Below are 18,842 nucleotides of genomic sequence, written 5' to 3' on the forward strand. Positions count from 1 at the left end.
GAGTTACTTTTTAAGTACTTATGTCAAGTGATTAAGTTTTTTGTTTTACTTAAGTTAGTTTGGTAAACATGATTGCAAAAGTGACTTATGTGGTTAAAGCTATTGATCCCCATAAGTTCTCTCCCATATCAAAGGAGACCCCACATGATGGACTGTCCACATCAAAGGTGGACCCCACATAATAGATCCCACTCTTATTGCTTATTATTCGAAAGTAGCACTTGGTTTGATGGTTCTAAACATGTGATTTATGGTACATAAACAACAGTGTTGTAACAAACTGCCCCCCTTCAAAGGGTTAGGATCGTCCTTTTGGCATGATTTCTACACCATGGCTTGTTCCCATTGGTACCATTGAATGAACTATCCCGATCCATGGTCTGATGAGAGCCCTTTCACTTTCCATTTGTGGCCTCTGCTGATTGTTCTTTAGGTCTTTAGGACAAAGCTTGCTTAATTTCCCAAACTTCATTACAACACTCACATGACCACACAAAAATTAGCATTGGTATTACCACATCTTATAATACATAAGTACCCTCATAACAAATAAAAATCCTATTAACTTTCTTTATTTTATTACAACAACCCCTAAATCCCAAAAAAAATACCCATATATGTACAAAGCTTCCGAAGAACCCAAATGATGGGCTTCTCCACATTGGTAGTGTCATATTTTCACGAAAATGCATGAAATAAAGTGAGAAAGAGTCGTACCTCGCAACAATCTACTGAACTGTTTGTGCAATGCCTTCATCCATCCACACGGAATGATCGCATCATACTTCATCGCTCTTCACTGCAGTCCAGCTCACCCCAGATGCAGCCTCTCTCTTCGAACGTGTTATGAACCCAACAATATATCCCAAAAAGGCCCCAAGAACCAAAATTCCACCTCCTTTCACATATGATGAAAATCTAGACTCAACAGCATTACCACCTTTGAGGACTCGTCCTGATGGGATCTCCACCATGTCATGCTCTTCCCCGTCATGGTTTCCTATATATGTAAGCGTGAGCTTCTCTCTAGTCGCAAAAAGTCTTGTGTAACCAAATTCGCCCCCACGATACATCGATCGACCGGGTTGGGGGAAGATAGGAAGGTCTAGGTGGTCAGGCCTCGGCTGCCAGATAGGCTGCCAGTCTTGTCCTGCCATCCCAATCACCGCATGCACAGGAAGGTCCTCACCATTGCCAGAAATGTCCCCACAAGTGTAGTTGCTCATAGGGCAGAACCTCTCATACCTGTGGACGTGGCCCCACAGTGCAAGCGTCACCTTGTTCTTCACCAAAAGAGGCTCCAAATGCTCGAGCATCTTCTCTCTCAATGGAGCATCCCTGGACTCATAGCTCGTTGTGTACATGGGGCGGTGGCCTTGGAAGACGATGAATGGGGTCTTCTCTCTGTCGACATTCTCCAAGTCATGCTTGATGAAATTGTACTGGTCACTGCCCGGAAGGAAATCAGTTTCGGTTGACATGAACACGAAATGCACAACCCCCGCATCGAAGGAATAGTAGAGATTTCGTGTGTTCGGAGAATGGGTCCCAGTCGGCAAAGAGGAGTTCCCGGGCATGTTGAATCTGAGGCTGTATGGGACTCCGCATTCGCCACCTCCATCTTTATTGTAAATGCCTAAAGACCAGTCTGGTTTCCAAGGCTGTAATGGCCAATCGTACTCATGGTTGCCGATGCATACATGGTATGGGACCCTTGAAGCAATGGGCTCGATCTGATTGAAGAACGTGTCCCACAGCCATGCGTAGCCTCTTGCATAGCTGATATCGCCAATGTGAGAAACAAATGCAGGCTTGTCACCAAGGGCTTCGATGTCACGGAGAATCCACTTCACGGTCAATTTACTTTCCTCTTGCAAACGGAGAAAAGTTGAATATGGTGCTGAAGCACCCATATCTCCAAATAGAAATGCTATTGTCTCATCTGAATCCCAATCCCGAGACACAAAGCTCTTTGTCACGCTCCAACCTCGAGTGTCACTACCAACCTGTCATATGAACATGGAGCGCTTATAGAAACTTTATTGACCCTTGCATGCAAATACACACATGAAACAAAATAATAAGGCTGGAGAAGAAACATACACACCTGGAGCAGAACAGGATACTTGTAAGAAGATGAGTAATAAAGGTTTGGATTATTAAATTAGGGCTAGACTAAGGGGATGGTTCACTTAGGTTATGGCCCTCCAACATGCAATAGAGGAATGATCATCTATAACTGGATGTAGTGTACAACCCTTTTCTGCCTTCAGAATTTTAGCTTCGAGTCTTGCCCTTGAAAAAATCATCATTTTCAATGGCATAATGGGCTGTAGAAATGGGTTGTCATGTGCCTGAACCCTGCATTTATGAAAGGCTGATCGATTGGCTTCTCTCCCTACTCAGCTGGTACCCCATTTTCATAATCCGAAAGTATGCCTCTGCTTTTAAGGTCAATTACTAGAATGACACGAAAATGGTAACATTGAAATCTTATTGAATTGGATTTCTGACAGCCCCAATAACATCGGATTCCAACATCATTCACGCAAGATATTTGATACAGGACGGAATGATCTAACCTAGTATGATGCCATGAAATTAAAGGACAGATTAACTAGAGCAATGGAAGGACAAAATAAAGCTAATTTACCACAAGTTCAGATCCATGACATGTCCAATTCAAGCCTATGACAGTCCCGCAATGCGAATCTCATAAATTACTAATTAACTAGGACCCATGGGAGATAGAACCCCCATCCTAGCATAGGATTAAATCTAAATTCAATGGAAATCATGTGTCTTGTACGAGTTTTGGCATATTAGGGTGGTTTAAAGGCTAGGGAACGTGGGAAATGGGTTTGGGGTATCTAGGCTTAGAGGAATTAAGGTTGGAACATTAGAGTTGAGGTTTTGGGAGCTTTCGGGTTGGGATTTTAGATTTTGGGTTAAGGGTTTTAGGATTTAGGGTTTCTAGAGTTGGGAATGTGGGCTTCAGGTTGTGGGAATTAGGGATTTATGATTTGAACATGGGATTTTCAGATTTTAGAGATTTGGGTTTGGAAAAATTCGAAGTTTTGGAAGTTAGGGTTTGTGGATCAGGGTTCGGATAGGTTAAGGTTTGATTGGATGTGGGTTATAGGGAGACAAAAGAAAGATTGAGAGAGAGATTGGGGAGAGTAAAGAAAGAGAAAAGAAAAGAGAAGAATGAAGATAATACATTGTTGAGGTTAGAGAAAAGTAGAAAAGATAACTAGGAAATAGCTCCATGTGGTTTCGCACCACCAATCCAATCGCAGGATGATTTTATTTTATTTTTGCTTAATCTCAAAGCAAATGAAGAAAAATCTCTTTCATTCATCAAAGATGCACGAACATACACGTGGAGTCGTCAACGTGGCTAGGAATGTGAATTGGGTCAAGTGGGCCCCATGTAATGGTCTTCTAGCCATAAGGAGACTAGCTTAGTCCTCCTCTGGTATGGTGCTCGAATGTCCACATCGATATCATCGAAATACAAGTAGATTGTCATGAAATAGTTGGAATCTAAGGGATAATGTAATGGTGTCACCTTAGCAAGTCCCACACGTGGTGGGTCCGTTGCTAGCCAAATCAGACTAGTCAATTGGTCGGAAAAGATTAGTTTAAGTAATTTCCAAACTTAAGTGACTTGATAGCAAGTTGCTTTGGATAGGTAATCCTACTAGAGGTTTTTTTTTTTAATGTTTTTAGTATGATTGGTCCATTTTAGGGAAGATCTAGAAAATTTCTAGTTTTGGAGAAGCTTTAAACCCATTTTAACAGATCTTAATCCCTTTCTTATAGCAAGTTGAGTTAGGAGAGTTCTAGAATTAGAAAGTTATATTTTAATGGCCCATTTGGGAGCTTAGATATGGAGTGCATTGAAATCCAAATAACAATACATTGGAATCAAGGTGATTTTGAATCCTCAGTTGTGTTTGGTCGAAATGCACTAGAATCCAAATCTTCCGTTTGGGAGCTTGTATTCAAAATGCATTGGAATTCTTTAATATATTCACGGGACCTGGATTTGATTAACTAAATCAGCTTTCATACCCAAATTAGTATATATAATATAAATAAATAAATATATACGTGATATTTGATAGAATGATTGTAAGAAGTCCGTTGAAATATATACTTTGGCCAAAAATGAGGAAATTTAGAGCCTTGGGTGAGCCACAAACGTAAGGATCACAAACAAGCGACTCACCAACGTATTTTAACCATCCATTTAGATGTCCAACGTTTGGATGGTTTGGATCATTCTATTGATGTGATTTTAGTTTCTTTCTTTCTTTCTTTCTTTCTTTCTTTCTTTTTGAACGAGCCAATAATTGAATTGTTTTGGGGTATCATTAATGTGCCACGTGTCCCATGGATTAGTAGCCTAACGATGTGTGAGACTCTTCTGCCTTGAAAAAAAGGAGCCAAAAAAGGCATTTCATTTGGATTACATCAGAATGACAGCATTTTGCTGAGATTTCAAAACATAACAAAAGGGTGTATTAGAAATACCTCCAATTCCATTTACCTTCAAATCCAGGGCAAATGCAAAAGGTAGCTACTTGGATTTGAAATTCACCCATTTACCTCCAAATCCAAGGTGCCAAATGAGGTGTAAATGTTTTTAGGTTCTTCTTCTAGATATGGTTCCGTGCAGAGTTACGAATTTAGATTTATTTTGTTATAGTTATTGAGAATTTACACTTAAAAGAAGTGTCTTTGCTCGTGAGTGAATCCGTTGTCTATCCTTGGAATTTCCAACCCAGTCTACCAATGGACAACCTTGCCTTGTTGCCTCAAGCAAGTTGATTCATGCTGAAACAAGGACTGGCCTGATCCTTAAAACACAGTCAACAAGTGGACAACCTTGCTTGTTGACTCAAAAGAGTCCAACTTGACAATCCTAGTTTGCAAAGGATGATTTAGACTATGCCTTGCAAAAAGTCACAATCAACATATTCAATAACAGTAATGGTGGCTATAATGCCTTTACCGTTACAATACGGGCTATAACAGCTCTTACAGCCTTCTTCTTTTCTTTATTTTTTTCTTTTAAAAAAAAAAAAAAACTGTATTGGCCCCATAACGGGCTGTTACAGGACTTTTTAACCCATAACAGCCGTTACAGCCCCATAATGCGTAACAGTTCACATCGTTACCATTACGTAACCATTTTTTAATATGTTGGTTATAATAGAATTCGTAAAACCGAGCCTTGCCAAGCGCACACACGTGCAAGAATGCTCACATACTCGCCACACATGGGCCATCATGGCACATAGGTACGAGATCTAACCATCCATCAGGTTGGTCTGACCTTGTACATGTTTTCCAAAAATAAAATCTGGTTGAATCAGCATGAGGGCCCCATTTTTGGAAACAGGTGGATGGGTTAGAAAACTTCAACAGGTGGATAAGCCATTTTTATGTGGTTATTCAATCAATCGGTCAGATTTCTGACCATTGGGACATAAGCATTTTTTTCCCAATAGAAGTTAAGGGTTTCAAATTCGAAACCTAATACTCAGACGCACTCAACCCTCCAGCCCCCAAATCCCAATTTTTGATTCTCTCGATCCACAAAACCATTGACGAGGAGATTTTGGTTGATCAATCAACCCTTTAAGAAGGTCTATTTGCTGTATTTTCAAAAGCATTAGCGCTGAAAGGAAGGAGAAAATCAGATTTCCCCTTTTCCACATCCATACAGCTACTAAGCTCAAATTTTCAGTTTTTTTATTGATTGAATTTCTTCTTAAGCTTGATAGAAGTATGTTTTTACCCCTTAATATCTGTTAATGAGTTCTTTTTCATTTCGGATGAAGATTTATGGTTTCTTTTGGGATTTTTCAGTTTTTTTTCTTGTTTTAGGAGGTCGATTACTATGCAATGTTATAGGAAAGAGGGGTTTTTTCTTCTTTCCTTTTTAGGGGCCTGTTGTTGGGTGCTTGTGGGGTATTTTAGTCAGTTGCTATGCAATATGTGTGTATGGTATACTCTGCGATGTTGTTTTCTAAGTTGTTTTTTTTTTTTGTTTATGTGTAAAGAGGTGTTTAGGTGATTGTGTATTGTTTTCTATGACATAGTCCACATGATGGTTTTTTTTTTCTTGCCTTTTTTTTAACAATTATTCTTACTATTAAACATATTTTTTCTTTTTGTTTTTTTTTTAAATTTAAAAAAATAATAATAATAAAAATAATAAAAATAGAAGTATCATGTAGCTTACACTACATGGTATAGAAGACTGAACGCTATGCAAAATGCTATGCGCTATTTAAAACAGTAGGTTGAAGAAATATGTCAACTAGGACCTAGACTAAACCCTACTTCGTATTATGAAGGGAGACTTGTCAAAAAAAATAGAGGTTGAGTTTACTAGAAACTACATCGCCAAACACAAGGAGGGGGGGGAAATCTATGGATGTACTCTAATGGCGGATGGATAGACTGATAGGTCTGATCAGACACTGATTAACTTTCTCATGAATTGTCCGGTTAGGACTGTTTTTTTAAGCCTGTGGATGTATCAGCCCACTCTCACATGGCTGAATATTTGTTGTTAGATGGTGTAATTGAAGAAATAGGAGAAGAATGTGTTGTCCAGTTTATCATGGACAACACAACCTCATATATAGCTATCAGTCGCATTCTTATAGAGAAGCGATGCCATTTATTTTGGACCCTATGCGCAGCACATTCTATAGATGTAATGTTAGAAGATATAAGTAGGTTACATACTAAAGTATTACCGGGGTTAGAAGAATGACTGTATTTATGTACAAACATACCCATCTACTCCAAAACATGAGAAGACACATTGGCTATAATTTGTTTCAGCCCATCGTCACTCAATTCGCAGTGGCCTTTTTAACACTACAAAGGTTGTATGTAAAAAATATGAGCTTATAAGCTTTGTAGTATCGGCCGATTGGAATAACGGGCCTCCGTCAAAGAAGATAAGGATAAATAAGATAAGATATCCAAACTTCTTGACTTTAAGTAGAAGGGCACAGAGATTTTCCTTAGGGACAATCATCCGACATAAAACAATGAAATTGCCACACGAGTATAAACATCTTAAAGAGTTATTCTAACTAAGAATGCAAACAACAAAGTCTAACTTAGTCTAACTTACTCTAACTATTATTTAAACAACTTAACTGGTGGGGAATGTATGGAGTGGAACCGAACATAAAGGATCCAGTACTGAAGAAGCTAGCCATGAAAATTCTAAGCCTCACATGTTCTAGAAGAGATTGTGAGTGAAACTGGAGAACATTCGAGGTGGTAAGATTGTGAATTCACCTTTCAAATATTGAATTTAGAGTGAAAATTAAAAGAATCTAAAGTAATCACTAATTCAATTTTAATTCAAATGTTATATAGATTCAACTAGAAAAAAGGACTAGTCTTAAACAAAAGAAGCTAAATGACATATTCTTCATCCAATACAACTAAAAGCTACATGAACGATTCCTTGCTAGGTGAGAAAAGCCTAATTTCTATGATTCCATTTGCCTAGATGATATGGAGGCTAACAATGAGTTGCTTGTAGAGACAGAGGACCCACTCTTAGCAGGTGAGGACCTATCATTGGCCCAAGTAGAAGATGCCATATTTGGATCGGCACTTGAAGAAAGTTCAAGTCGAAGGCTGAGAAAATGGAGGAAGCCTAGTAGCAACCATGGCCAAGAAGAAGATGAAATAGAGGAGATACAAGAAGAAGATAACTAACCACCAGATGTCGATGGGCTAAACATCTAGGCAAATGTTATATAGATTCACACCAGAAAAAAGGAATAGTCTTAAAAAAAAAGAAGCTAAATGACATATTCTTCATCCAGTACAACTAAAAGCTACAGGAACGATCCTAGCTAGGCGAGAAAAGCCTAATTTCTATAATTCCATTTGCCTAGATGATACGGAGGCTGACAATGAGTTGCTTGTAGAGACAAAGGACCCACTCTTAGCAGGTGAGGACCTATCATGGGCCCAAGTAGAAGATGCCATATTTGGATCAGCACTTGAAGAAAGTTCAAGTCGAAGGCTGAGAAAATGGAGGAAGCCTAGTAGCAATCATGGCCAAGAAGAAGACGATATAGAGGAGATACAAGAAGAAGATGACTAACCACCAGATGTCGATGAACAACTAATCGGAATTGATGACCAAGAAACAAAATAAGAGGAAATATACATCAAAGTAGGAGATGCCTCTGATAACAGCAATGATGATGATTCCAATGATGGAGATATTGCCACAATGGATCAACGATCAATGCGTATTGCCTAATTTTAAATTTGTATGCATATTGCCTAATTTTAAATTTGTATTTATATCGCCTAATTTTAAATTTTAAATTTTGAATTTGTAGTTTTTAGTTTCATGAGTTTATACAATGTATTTCTACATCAAGGCATCAATAAATTTTCTATTTTGTTTTTCTTTTGACAATTTTGAGTAAATGTATCATTTGAGCACTAATTACTTTGTCGGTTAACTTGTTATAGTCTAATAGTCTAATAGAGATAATGTAATAAATATTAAAAATATGAAAATATTAATGAAAAAGGTAAGAAACAATTCCGAATACTTGCAGTAATTTTACACGATTTCATAATTTTTTGTAACTTTCTTCTAATTTCCATTTATTCTTTGTTTTTATTTTTTTATTTAAAAAAAAAAAAATTAGTACGGGGGTTGTGCGACCGCAATTATGTAATTATACATGCGCAGAGTCACCCAAGATCACTTAACGTGGCTTATGTAATTTGACCAAGAAAATAGGAAAAAAGAATGTAAAACACCAAAATTTATGCCTGTTTATGTTTTTACATATACTTAATGGCACGTTAGACCATTCTTTAATAAGAATGTTGGATATCAGCTAGACCTAATGAAGTCAATCAATACGTGATATGGGGTGTATCGGACCCGTATTTGGCCGAAATTTTTTCTTTACATAAATAATGAAAACATGTCAAGAAAATGGGAAAAAAATTTAAAACACAAGAATCTATTAATTTTATGAATTTAATATGCATCAATGGTGTATCAGAGCATTCTTTGTTAAGAATGTTGTCCCTTGGCTTCATCTACTGAAAGACAACCAAATAGGTCCTAATCGAACACAAATCAAGTATGGTTTAATAGATTAGGGTCATTATGTTGAAATACAACAACAACAACAACAACAAAAAAGATTAATAATAATAAAAAATACGGTTTTCCCCTTCATTTTTTTTTTTTTTCCGAAAATGGTTCATTACACTCTAAAACATCAAGTATCACCCAAATATTGTGCTTGATCCCCAAAATAAGCCTAGATCTAGCACAAAGCGAGCTTTTAAGATTCCTTCCATAATTAAAATGAAGTCACAAGTGGAAAAAGAGAGAGAGAGAAAATGGGGGGGGGGGGGGGGGGGGGGGGGAAAAAAAAATTTTGGGGGGAAAAAAAATTGAAATGGGCACTTTATGGCCATATTAGAAAGGATCTCCACCAAGGTATTCAAAATCAGTTACGTAACGGTAACGGTCATAACCATTACACGTTACTCATAACCGTTACACGTTACGGGGTCGAAACAGCTGTAACGGCTGTTACAGAAAAACAGGCCGTAATGGCCCATAACGGTCCAGTAACAGTTTTTTTTTTAAATAAAAAATGGTCGTAACAGCCATTACGGCCTGTATGATAACAATAACAGTGGTGGCCATTACGGCCACCGTTACCGTTTTGGAACACCTTGATCTCCACATGATCTGTATTGGCTTATAGAAAGAGATGATGGATAAGGACATGCGCATGGAACGGTAACTAATGGTGAGGACCACTAGTGAAGAGACAAGTGGGTTTAAATTACAGTAGGCCTATAGCAGAGGTCAGCATTTTTATTCCATGTCATTTTGCATTGGTTATGAACTAGCGAACTGGCCATTTACAGGAAGAGGTCTCATAGTATATTTTGTTTGTGGATGACATAGTTTTGATTGAAGAGACAAGAAATGGGGTAAATGCAAAGCTAGAACTATGGAGAGATGTTTTAAAATCTAGAGGTTTTATAATCAATTAGGCAAAAGCAGACAATTTTAGTATTTTTTTTTATAATAATAATAATAAAACAGAAGAAATAAGGAATTAGTTAAGATTGATGGATGGCCCAGAATTACCTCAAAATGAACACTTCCTTTATCATGGGTCAATAGTTGATGAGAAAGGAAGGATTGAGATGGATATTGCTCATAACATTAGAGCTGTGTGCATGAAGTGGAGATGTACCTTTGGAGTTTTATGCGACTGCCGCAGACCAATCAAACTAAAGGGGAGATTTTATAGGATAATTGTAAGACCAACCATGCTTTCCGGGACAGACACTTGGGCAGTCAAGAAACGACATGTTCATAAAATAAGTCTAGCTGAAATGAGGATGTTGAAATAGATGAGTGGCAAGCAAGGAAGGATAAATTTGAAATGAACAGATTTGGTCGTGCATCAAAGACCAGAAATGAGGGAAAGTAGACTAGATGATTTGGTCATGTGCATCGAAGACCAAAAACTGCATTGATTAGGAGTGAGTTCATTCAAGTTGAAAGCTCTAAAAGGGCCAGGAGAAGGCCCAAAAGGACATGGGTAGAGGTGGGAAGTAAGACTTGATAACCTATGGTTTAACGGAGGCTATGGTCATTGATACATCGGAATGGCAAAACAGGATTGCATAGTAGTAAGCCCCAATTAGTTGGGATAAGGCTAAGCTGATAATGATGATCTAAACAGTCACACACAACACACCTGATGGAAAGCCCGGATCTTTCACAGTTGTGCCATATTAGCATGTTTGCTTGCATGTGGTTGGGCATGCTCCACACACATGTTGGCTTAACAAACTTCCTAATTGATGACAAATTCATCAATGATTTTACAAATGTGATGCATTAACATAACATTATCTCCATTAGCATATATCATTAACGTTAGAAATCCCATGTATACAGATTTGAGAAATGACTTCTATCAACCAGTTGGATCCAAGGGGTTATATGCATTCGATGTCTGTGGGCCCCACCTGATGCATACCTGAGAGATCCAAACCATCCATTCCGAGGCCCAGATGGCACACGTCACGTGAGTCCCATTTAATTCTTACAATCCCATACACATAGATTTGAGGAATGACCTCTATCAACCAGTAGAATGTAAGCTTCTCATGCAACTCAGCTCACACACCAGCCAATTTTTCAAGAGGGGAAGGACACCCGAACCTCGCATAAGATGGGACACACCATGAAGACTTCCAGGTGCAAAATCCAGGCCGGTCCAAGAGACCTGCAGGCAGCCTGATTCAATACATACATGTGGCCCACCTAGTGAATGGGCCAGCCTGATTTTCCCACCGGGCAATCTTCATGGTGGGGCCTGCCAACTCATGCACAGCACAGGCATCCTACACAAGTGACACGTTATACATATATAGAAAGAAAAAGGAATCCATCTTACCCTGTAATAATACTTCTTCCCCTTCTTCAAATTCACCATCACTGCATCATGTATAAACCCAGGATCCCTCCACCCAACACTATCATTCGCCGGCGCGTCGCACATATCCGACCGTTCATACCTCATCACCTCAGCCCGAGCCGTCTCATCCATCCGATTCTCATCAGGCCCATAATTCACAAACCTCTCCTCCCCATCGCCTGTCACGAACATCACCCGCATCTCGTCATCCTCAGAAGTGAACGACAGATGTATCTGCTCCGGCGCACGGACATCGAACCTCAATTCCTCCGATCTAGCCAGCAGATGCTTCGTCCCGGGCAATGGATTTTGATCGTGGTCGTGGTGCTTGTGATCGACCTCGGATTGGGACCATCGGAAGATGCGGAAATCGTAGTTGGAGCGGAGGTCGACGAGGGGAAGATGGACGGTGCAAGAGCCGGATTTCCAGGTGGAGCATGATGAGAGGAAGATGTAGCCGATGAAATCGGAGTGGGAGGAGTTGGGAGGAGAGAAGATGCCGAGCCAATCAAGATCGGATGGGGAATCAATTCCTGACCATTGGATCTGGACGGACTGGCCGGATTCCGTTAGGACATTGGGAGTAATAGAAATGGAGGCCGTGGCAGAAGTGGAAATTGGGGCGAGAAGAAAGGAGAGGAGAATGAGGAGGGCCGGGAACCGAATCATGTCTGGGTGTGGAGGGATAAGAGGGAGAGAAGGCCGTGTAGGGAGGGACTTTCAAGTAAAGTAAAAACTTACTATGGTAGTGTCGTGGATGATACGCAGACACTTACAAATTGCATATGTGCAATTCAAGTAATTCAACCTAAACCGTTAATTATTTCGTGACATGGATCAAAAAATTTTGGGTTCAGATTAAAAGTGACATGGATCAAAAATTATTTCGTTTGATTATTTGAATTATATTCATTGGACATTTAAAAATGAAAACAATTCAATGGTCTTGCTTGAGCAACGGCTGTCAGGGATTATTAATAAATAAATAAATAAATCTGATTTGTGGGATGCTGTCAGGGATTATTTAACTTAGAAACAACGGATTTCATAATTTAGACGGTTTAATATGAGTTAGTATATGACACGTGTACCATTTTTATATCCGTGCTAATTGAGCGAGAGGGTAACACATTCGTGAGTATGGCCCTAACCGTGTGGGGCCCACCTTGACATACCTGTTGTACATCCATGCTGTTCATCTGTTTTGTCAACTGGTTTTTAAGGCATGGTCCTAAAATTAGATAGATCCAAATATCAGATGGACCACACTGTAAGAAACAGCGGTGATTGAATGGCCACATTATAAATTACTCAAGTTCCCAGGCAGAACTGAACAAAGGAAAACCACGAATATCAGCTTAATCTAAGACTTTTGTAGGCCGCGAGAAGCTTTCAACGATGGAAATTCAATCTCTAAAATGTGATCAAACTAAGACCTGTTATTTCTCATTTTTTAGACAATAACGTAAAATGATCTGGAAAAATGGATGGACAGCGTGGATGTATACAAATGCATCGATGTGGCCCCACGGTCCAATCCTCACCCACTAACCTGCTACCCCTGTCCCACCTAATCAGCGTCCTTACTCTCCCAAAATAAATTTGGTGCTCTGTTAGAGTTTGATAGTTCATACACATGCACTTCTAAATTAGACACGTTGTATTAATTTAACTAAGATTGAACCGTTGAACCAATGGGCAAGGTAAGTAAAATAGTATTTATGTATGGTCCAGAGCTCCGATCAATACACAATTATTTGTTGAACTGGGATATTGACTATTTATCATCACAACCGTCCATTATATGTTTGCCTTTCAAAAAAACACCGTCCATTATATGTTGATTTATTTTCTTTTCACAGTAATATTTTGGTTTATGGTCTATAGGAACTTTTTCATTGACATAGGCAGTTTAACTTGAGTTGTATTGATGCCGCGTATACAATATACAATGACATGCGTTTTAACCCTCATGCTCTGTAAGAGTACAACCGTGATGTATGGATTTTATCCACGCCGTTCATCCATTTTTTTCAGACCATTTCAAGGCATGAGTCAAAAACGAGATAAATTCAAGGCTCATGTGGACCACACATCGAGGGTTGAATGCCCACCTTAAAAACTTCTTGGGCCACTAGCTATGCATCAAACTTACGTTTGTGTTTTCCCTTCATCCAGGTTTGTGGCGTTATGAACGGGACATCACGGTGGGCCATAGGAAGGTTTTAACAGTGGGCGTCATTATCACCACTGCTTTCTCTGGTGAGGTCTACTAAAGCCTTGGATTTGCTTTATTTTTAAACTATATATTCCAAAATGACGGGGGAAGATGAATGAACGGCATGGATAAAACCTATACATCATGGCAGGCTCCAAAGAACCTCTGCCTAGACCGAATGGACAGCTTAGATGAAACCCATACATTATGATGGGCTCCATAGAGCCCCTGTCTGGATTTGAGTCCGTCCAGTCGGAAGCGGATTGGCTGATGTACCAGCCACCAGCTACATAGCTTGTGTAGGTACGTGTCGTGCGAAGACGAGCGCTGAGGCTCCTCGAGCTCCGAGCTGTACGAACGGTTCAAAGGATATCAAAGTTAAATGGGCCACAATGATGAATTTATTATATCCACACCGTTCATCCATTTTTAGAGATAATTTTAGAGTATTATCCAAAAAATGAATTATATCCAAAGATCAAATGCACCACACCAAAAATAGCAGCGGGGATAATGATTTTCAGCTTTAAATTTTTTGTAGGGCCCACCATAACGTTTATTTTCCATCCAATCTGTTCATAAGCTCATAAAGACACGGATGAAGAGGAAAAAAAAAATTCATTTGATCCAAAACTTCTGTGAACTCTAAAATGGTTTCAATGGCCGACGTTCAATCCCCCACTACTTTTTGTAGTGTGGTCCACTTAATCATTAGATCTCTCTTATTTTTCTTATGAAACCTTAAAATGATCTCATAAAATAGATGGACGGTTTGGATATAACATATACTTAATGATAGGACCCACAAAACTTGCTAACATCAATACACCTTCTACATAGCTGGTGCGTGATACACCAGCCAATCCCCTTCCGCCCAGGGAAACGGATTGGCTACTCCCGCTGCCACTAACCCGGTGGCTGGTGGTAGATGTTGTGTGGGCCACACCATGATGTATATGTTTTATCCATGCCGTTCATCCATTTTTACAGATCATTTTATGGTATGAACCCAAAAATGAGAAGTATATAAATCTCAGGTGGACCACACCAAAGGAAAACAATAGTGATTGATATCCACCATTAAAATCCTCTTGAGGCTCACTGTACTGTTTATTTGACATCCAATCTGTTGATTAGGTCATCAAGACGTAGATGAAGGAAAAAAAAAACAAAGATCAGATTGATCCAAAACTTTTATGGCCCCCAAAAAGTTTTCAATGGTCTACGTTAATTCAACACGGTTTCCTGTGACGTTGTCCAGTTAAGATTGGAATATACCTCAATTTTTGTCTCATAACCTAAAATTATCTAGAAATATATATGGACGCACGGTGAAACACATACATCATAGTGGGCCACAGAGCACCGACCACCACACCAGCCATTGGCTGGGGTCAGGGGGAGTAGCGAATCGCTTGCGTCAAATGGACGGCGGGCTTTAGGCATACGAGCAGACGTGGATCATTTGTAAGAGATATGGGCCATTTGTCATGAAAGAATAACTGTGACCATGTCCTAGACAAAACATCAAGCTCGTCCATCTAATGCTACACATGTACTTGGGATATGAACCAATGTTCTTTTTTTTTTAATGTCCGTCCATATCTCAAGCTAGTGTAGCCAGCGAGATTAATTAACCGTTGATTTTATTCAATACAAATTAACGCCGTGGATGTAGCCACATACATCAAGGTGGGCTTCCCAGTCAATGGTCTCACCTAACCCGCTCTAGATCTCAACTGAATTTTTCTCATCAATGGGATAGATTCTGTGTCCAAACATGCCGTCATCTGGTAACGTGGCATTGAAGATTACGTACAACAACTCTCAGGAAATAATTTTCACAGAAACTATTATTCTGTCTATCATGAAAATAAAAAAGTGTGTATGGAAGAGCCGGTCTTTCTAAGCACCAGTGGTTGTTTAGTAAAGCTCGTTTACACACCACGCGTGTTCTAGCATAGGATGATAGGTGCGAGATCTAATCCATCCATCGGGGAAAAAAGCCACTGTATTGGTGCCTGGCACAAGAATCAGGTTGATCTTTTACTTAGGTGGGCCACAATTTTCAAAACAAATGTTAAAGAATGAAATATTTGGCTGAAGTTTTGTAAGTCATTCACCTGTGCCCACATGCTAAGTGGAGATTTGGATAAGATCACACAGACTTGGACAAAGGTAAAACAAAAATATCAGCTTGATCGAAAGCTTTTATGGCCTAAGAAGTTTTTAACGGTGGGCATTCAATCACGACTGTTTTCTTGTAATGTGGTCAACGTGAGATTTGGGTCAGCTTAATTTTTAGATTCATGCCATAAAATGATCTTTCAAGATGGATGAACCACATGGATAAAACACAAACATCATGGTAGAGCCTACAGAGTCCGTCATAGCCAACTCAGATGCAGTGGACGGTGCAAGAACCACAATTTCAGAAAATCCTTTACGTAGGATGGCAAGCAAGACCAACCGACGAGCCCATTTTACCTGCCAAAAAAAAATGCCAGGGACGTACTCATCCCTATCACTTGTGCACACCACGTGGTGTCAAATCCAAAGGCCAACCGACCCGCTTCAAATGGATTGTATACAAGAAAGGTGGGCTCCCAATGAAGAAGGGCCTACATTTAAAGTGGGCTTCATATGGTGAATAACTCACATCGAGGATGGTCTACATTAAAGGTGGGCTTCACATGGGGTGGCATTGGATGTTGAAGGTGACCCCACATGATGGACAAAAACATTAAAGGTGGGCCCCACATGATGGATAAACCACGTCAAGGTGGGCCACGTGTAATGGACAATTCACATCAAAGGTTGGCCCCTGATGATAAATGGCCCACATCCAAGGTGGGCACCACATGTAGACAAATGTGAGGCCCAGATGATGGATGGTCCACATAAAAGGTTGGCTCCACATGATGGGCAGTGGACATTAAAAGTGGGCCCCACATGATGTGGGTCATCCATCATGCGGGCCCCTCCTTGGATGTGGGCCAAGCCCCACATGATGGACAATTAAATTTGATGGTGGGCCCACATGATGGATGGCCCACATCAAGGTGGACCCCACATAATTGATGTACACATTAAAAGTGCCAATGATGAATGGCCCACATCCAAAGTAGGCCCCGCATGATGGACAACCCACATCTAGGTGGGGCCCACATGATGACCAATGGATATTAAAGGTGGGCAGGGCGTGATCAACATTAATATTGATGGTGGGCCCTACATGATAGATGACTATATCAAGGTGGGCCCTCACATAAGGATAGTTCACATCAAATGTTAGCCTAATGATGAACGACCCACATCCAAGGTGAGCCCCACGTGATGGATGACCCACTTCGAAGTAGGGCCCTGCATGATGGACGGTCCACATTAAAGGTGGGTCTGTATGATGGAAGACCCACATCCAAGGTCACCCTTGTATTATGGATAACCCACATCGAAGGTGGGCCTTGCAAGGTGGACGATCTACATTAAAAGTAGGCACCAAATGATGTACGGTTCACATTGAAGACAGGGTTAAGGTGGCCCCAACATAATGAATTGTCCACATCAAAGGTTAGGCCCACATGATAAACGATGGATATTAAAACAAATTCATGGGATAAGTACTTATGTGATGTTAGAAACCAAACATATTTTTTTACTTTTTGGTTGGTATCTTATTTACCAAGCGCACTTTTTTTGAGGTGGGGGGCGGGGAGGGGTAGGTAAGCTTAGAATTTATTACTTCCAAGAGTCAAAAACCTAAAAATAGATAGAAGAGCTACTAGTACAAAGGAAAAGCAAGGCAAAGATTTCTCTTAAAATATTAAGAGAGCAATAAATAAAAGTAAAAAGCCTCACATCCTGGGGAGGAGAACAACACTAGAAAAGGCCCACATCCTAGGACAGGAGGAAGACCAAAACCAAAGGCAAATACCCAAAACACTGGAACAAAAGGGGAGCTCACAATAAAGCACCTTGCACACCCAAAGTCAAGCAGCTATTGAGGATAGGGCTGCAATCTCAATGTCAGAATGAAGTTGAGCAACCGGTACAAGACGATGCAATCTACTAAGGTCGGTGATAAGGCGACGATGACGTCCCGAGGCAGTGCAAACAAAGAAACATAGGCCAGTGAGACGAGTGGAGATAGATCTCGCATACTGCCTCACTCTCCAAGAAGAGGCAAAAGGGTTTTCAGTGGCTTTAGCAGCTTGAGCGTTATGCACTTCGAGAGAAATACCTGAAATATCGACAAATGTCAATTTAGAAAGGCCAATGTATAGAATCTTTAGACATTTATCAGGGGGGGTCAGGGTCCAAATCCTGAAGCGTAAAACCTCAACAGGCAAAATGGGAAGAGGAGGGGAAACAAAGAAGCCTCATGACACTACCTATGGTATGAGAACAGGCAAGAGGCCACTTCCCAACCCAAGGAGGCTGGGATGAGGTAGGAGGAGCAAAAAGCCTAGGACCCCTAGAGAAGGCAGTAGGGAAATCCCAAAGGGCTGAAATAGAGCTATGTATATCTGATACAATGGAAGAACTGATGATAAATATAACTCTAGCTCTAACATCCCCTAGGATAGAACGGAGGATGAACTCCTTAGAGGACAACTTGTCTGAAAAAATCCTTGAATTCCTCTCTTTCCAAATGTGTCAAACAAGGGTAGGGAACAAGAGATTAGTTAGTAAGTTACACCCTAGATTTAGAGGAAGACTCCCAACAAGATGTCTAATAGATTCTATGAGAGGGCGCATTATGGGAGGCGCTTGGAGCCCCAGTCTAGAATACAATTGGCTCCAGATCCAATGGATAAAAGAACAGTTAAAGACAAGGTGGTCAATAGTTTCAATAGTTGAAGTACATAAAGCACAACCATTATCCACATGAATGCCACATGAAGAAATCCAATCCTTAGTTTTAAGCCTATCAAGGAAGACCATCCATGCAATAATAGAGTGTTTATGGATATGGCCCTTAAACCATACAAGATTATGCCAAGGAACATCCTCGGAGCAGGGCTTACAAGCACCAATAATGGAAGAAAGAGTAGGTTTCCCAGAGGGGTCATTGGTTCAAA

General features: G+C 40.1%; 1 protein-coding gene across 1 annotated transcript; it reads right to left on the bottom strand.

Annotated features, from left to right (window-relative positions):
- Positions 1–485: 485 nt before the first annotated feature.
- On the bottom strand, positions 486–12,285 carry LOC131219254 (probable inactive purple acid phosphatase 2). The gene is made up of 2 exons (XM_058214303.1): positions 11,523–12,285; positions 486–2,006 (listed from the first exon to the last, which is right to left on the bottom strand). The coding sequence occupies exons 1-2, from the start codon at positions 12,210–12,212 to the stop codon at positions 780–782; spliced, it is 1,917 nt and encodes a 638-aa protein (XP_058070286.1). The 5' UTR covers positions 12,213–12,285; the 3' UTR covers positions 486–779.
- Between the last annotated feature and the right edge of the window lie 6,557 nt (positions 12,286–18,842).

This window comes from Magnolia sinica, chromosome 11 (genome assembly GCF_029962835.1).
Source record: "Magnolia sinica isolate HGM2019 chromosome 11, MsV1, whole genome shotgun sequence".
NCBI lineage: Eukaryota > Viridiplantae > Streptophyta > Magnoliopsida > Magnoliales > Magnoliaceae > Magnolia > Magnolia sinica.

Coding starts and splice junctions, on each gene's coding strand:
- LOC131219254 (XM_058214303.1), bottom strand. CDS start 12,212: ATGATTCGGTTCCCGGCCCTCCTCATTCTCCTCTCCTTTCTTCTCGCC. Junction 2,007..11,522: donor GGAAGAAGTATTATTACAGG/GTAAGATGGATT, acceptor TTCATATGACAG/GTTGGTAGTGACACTCGAGG.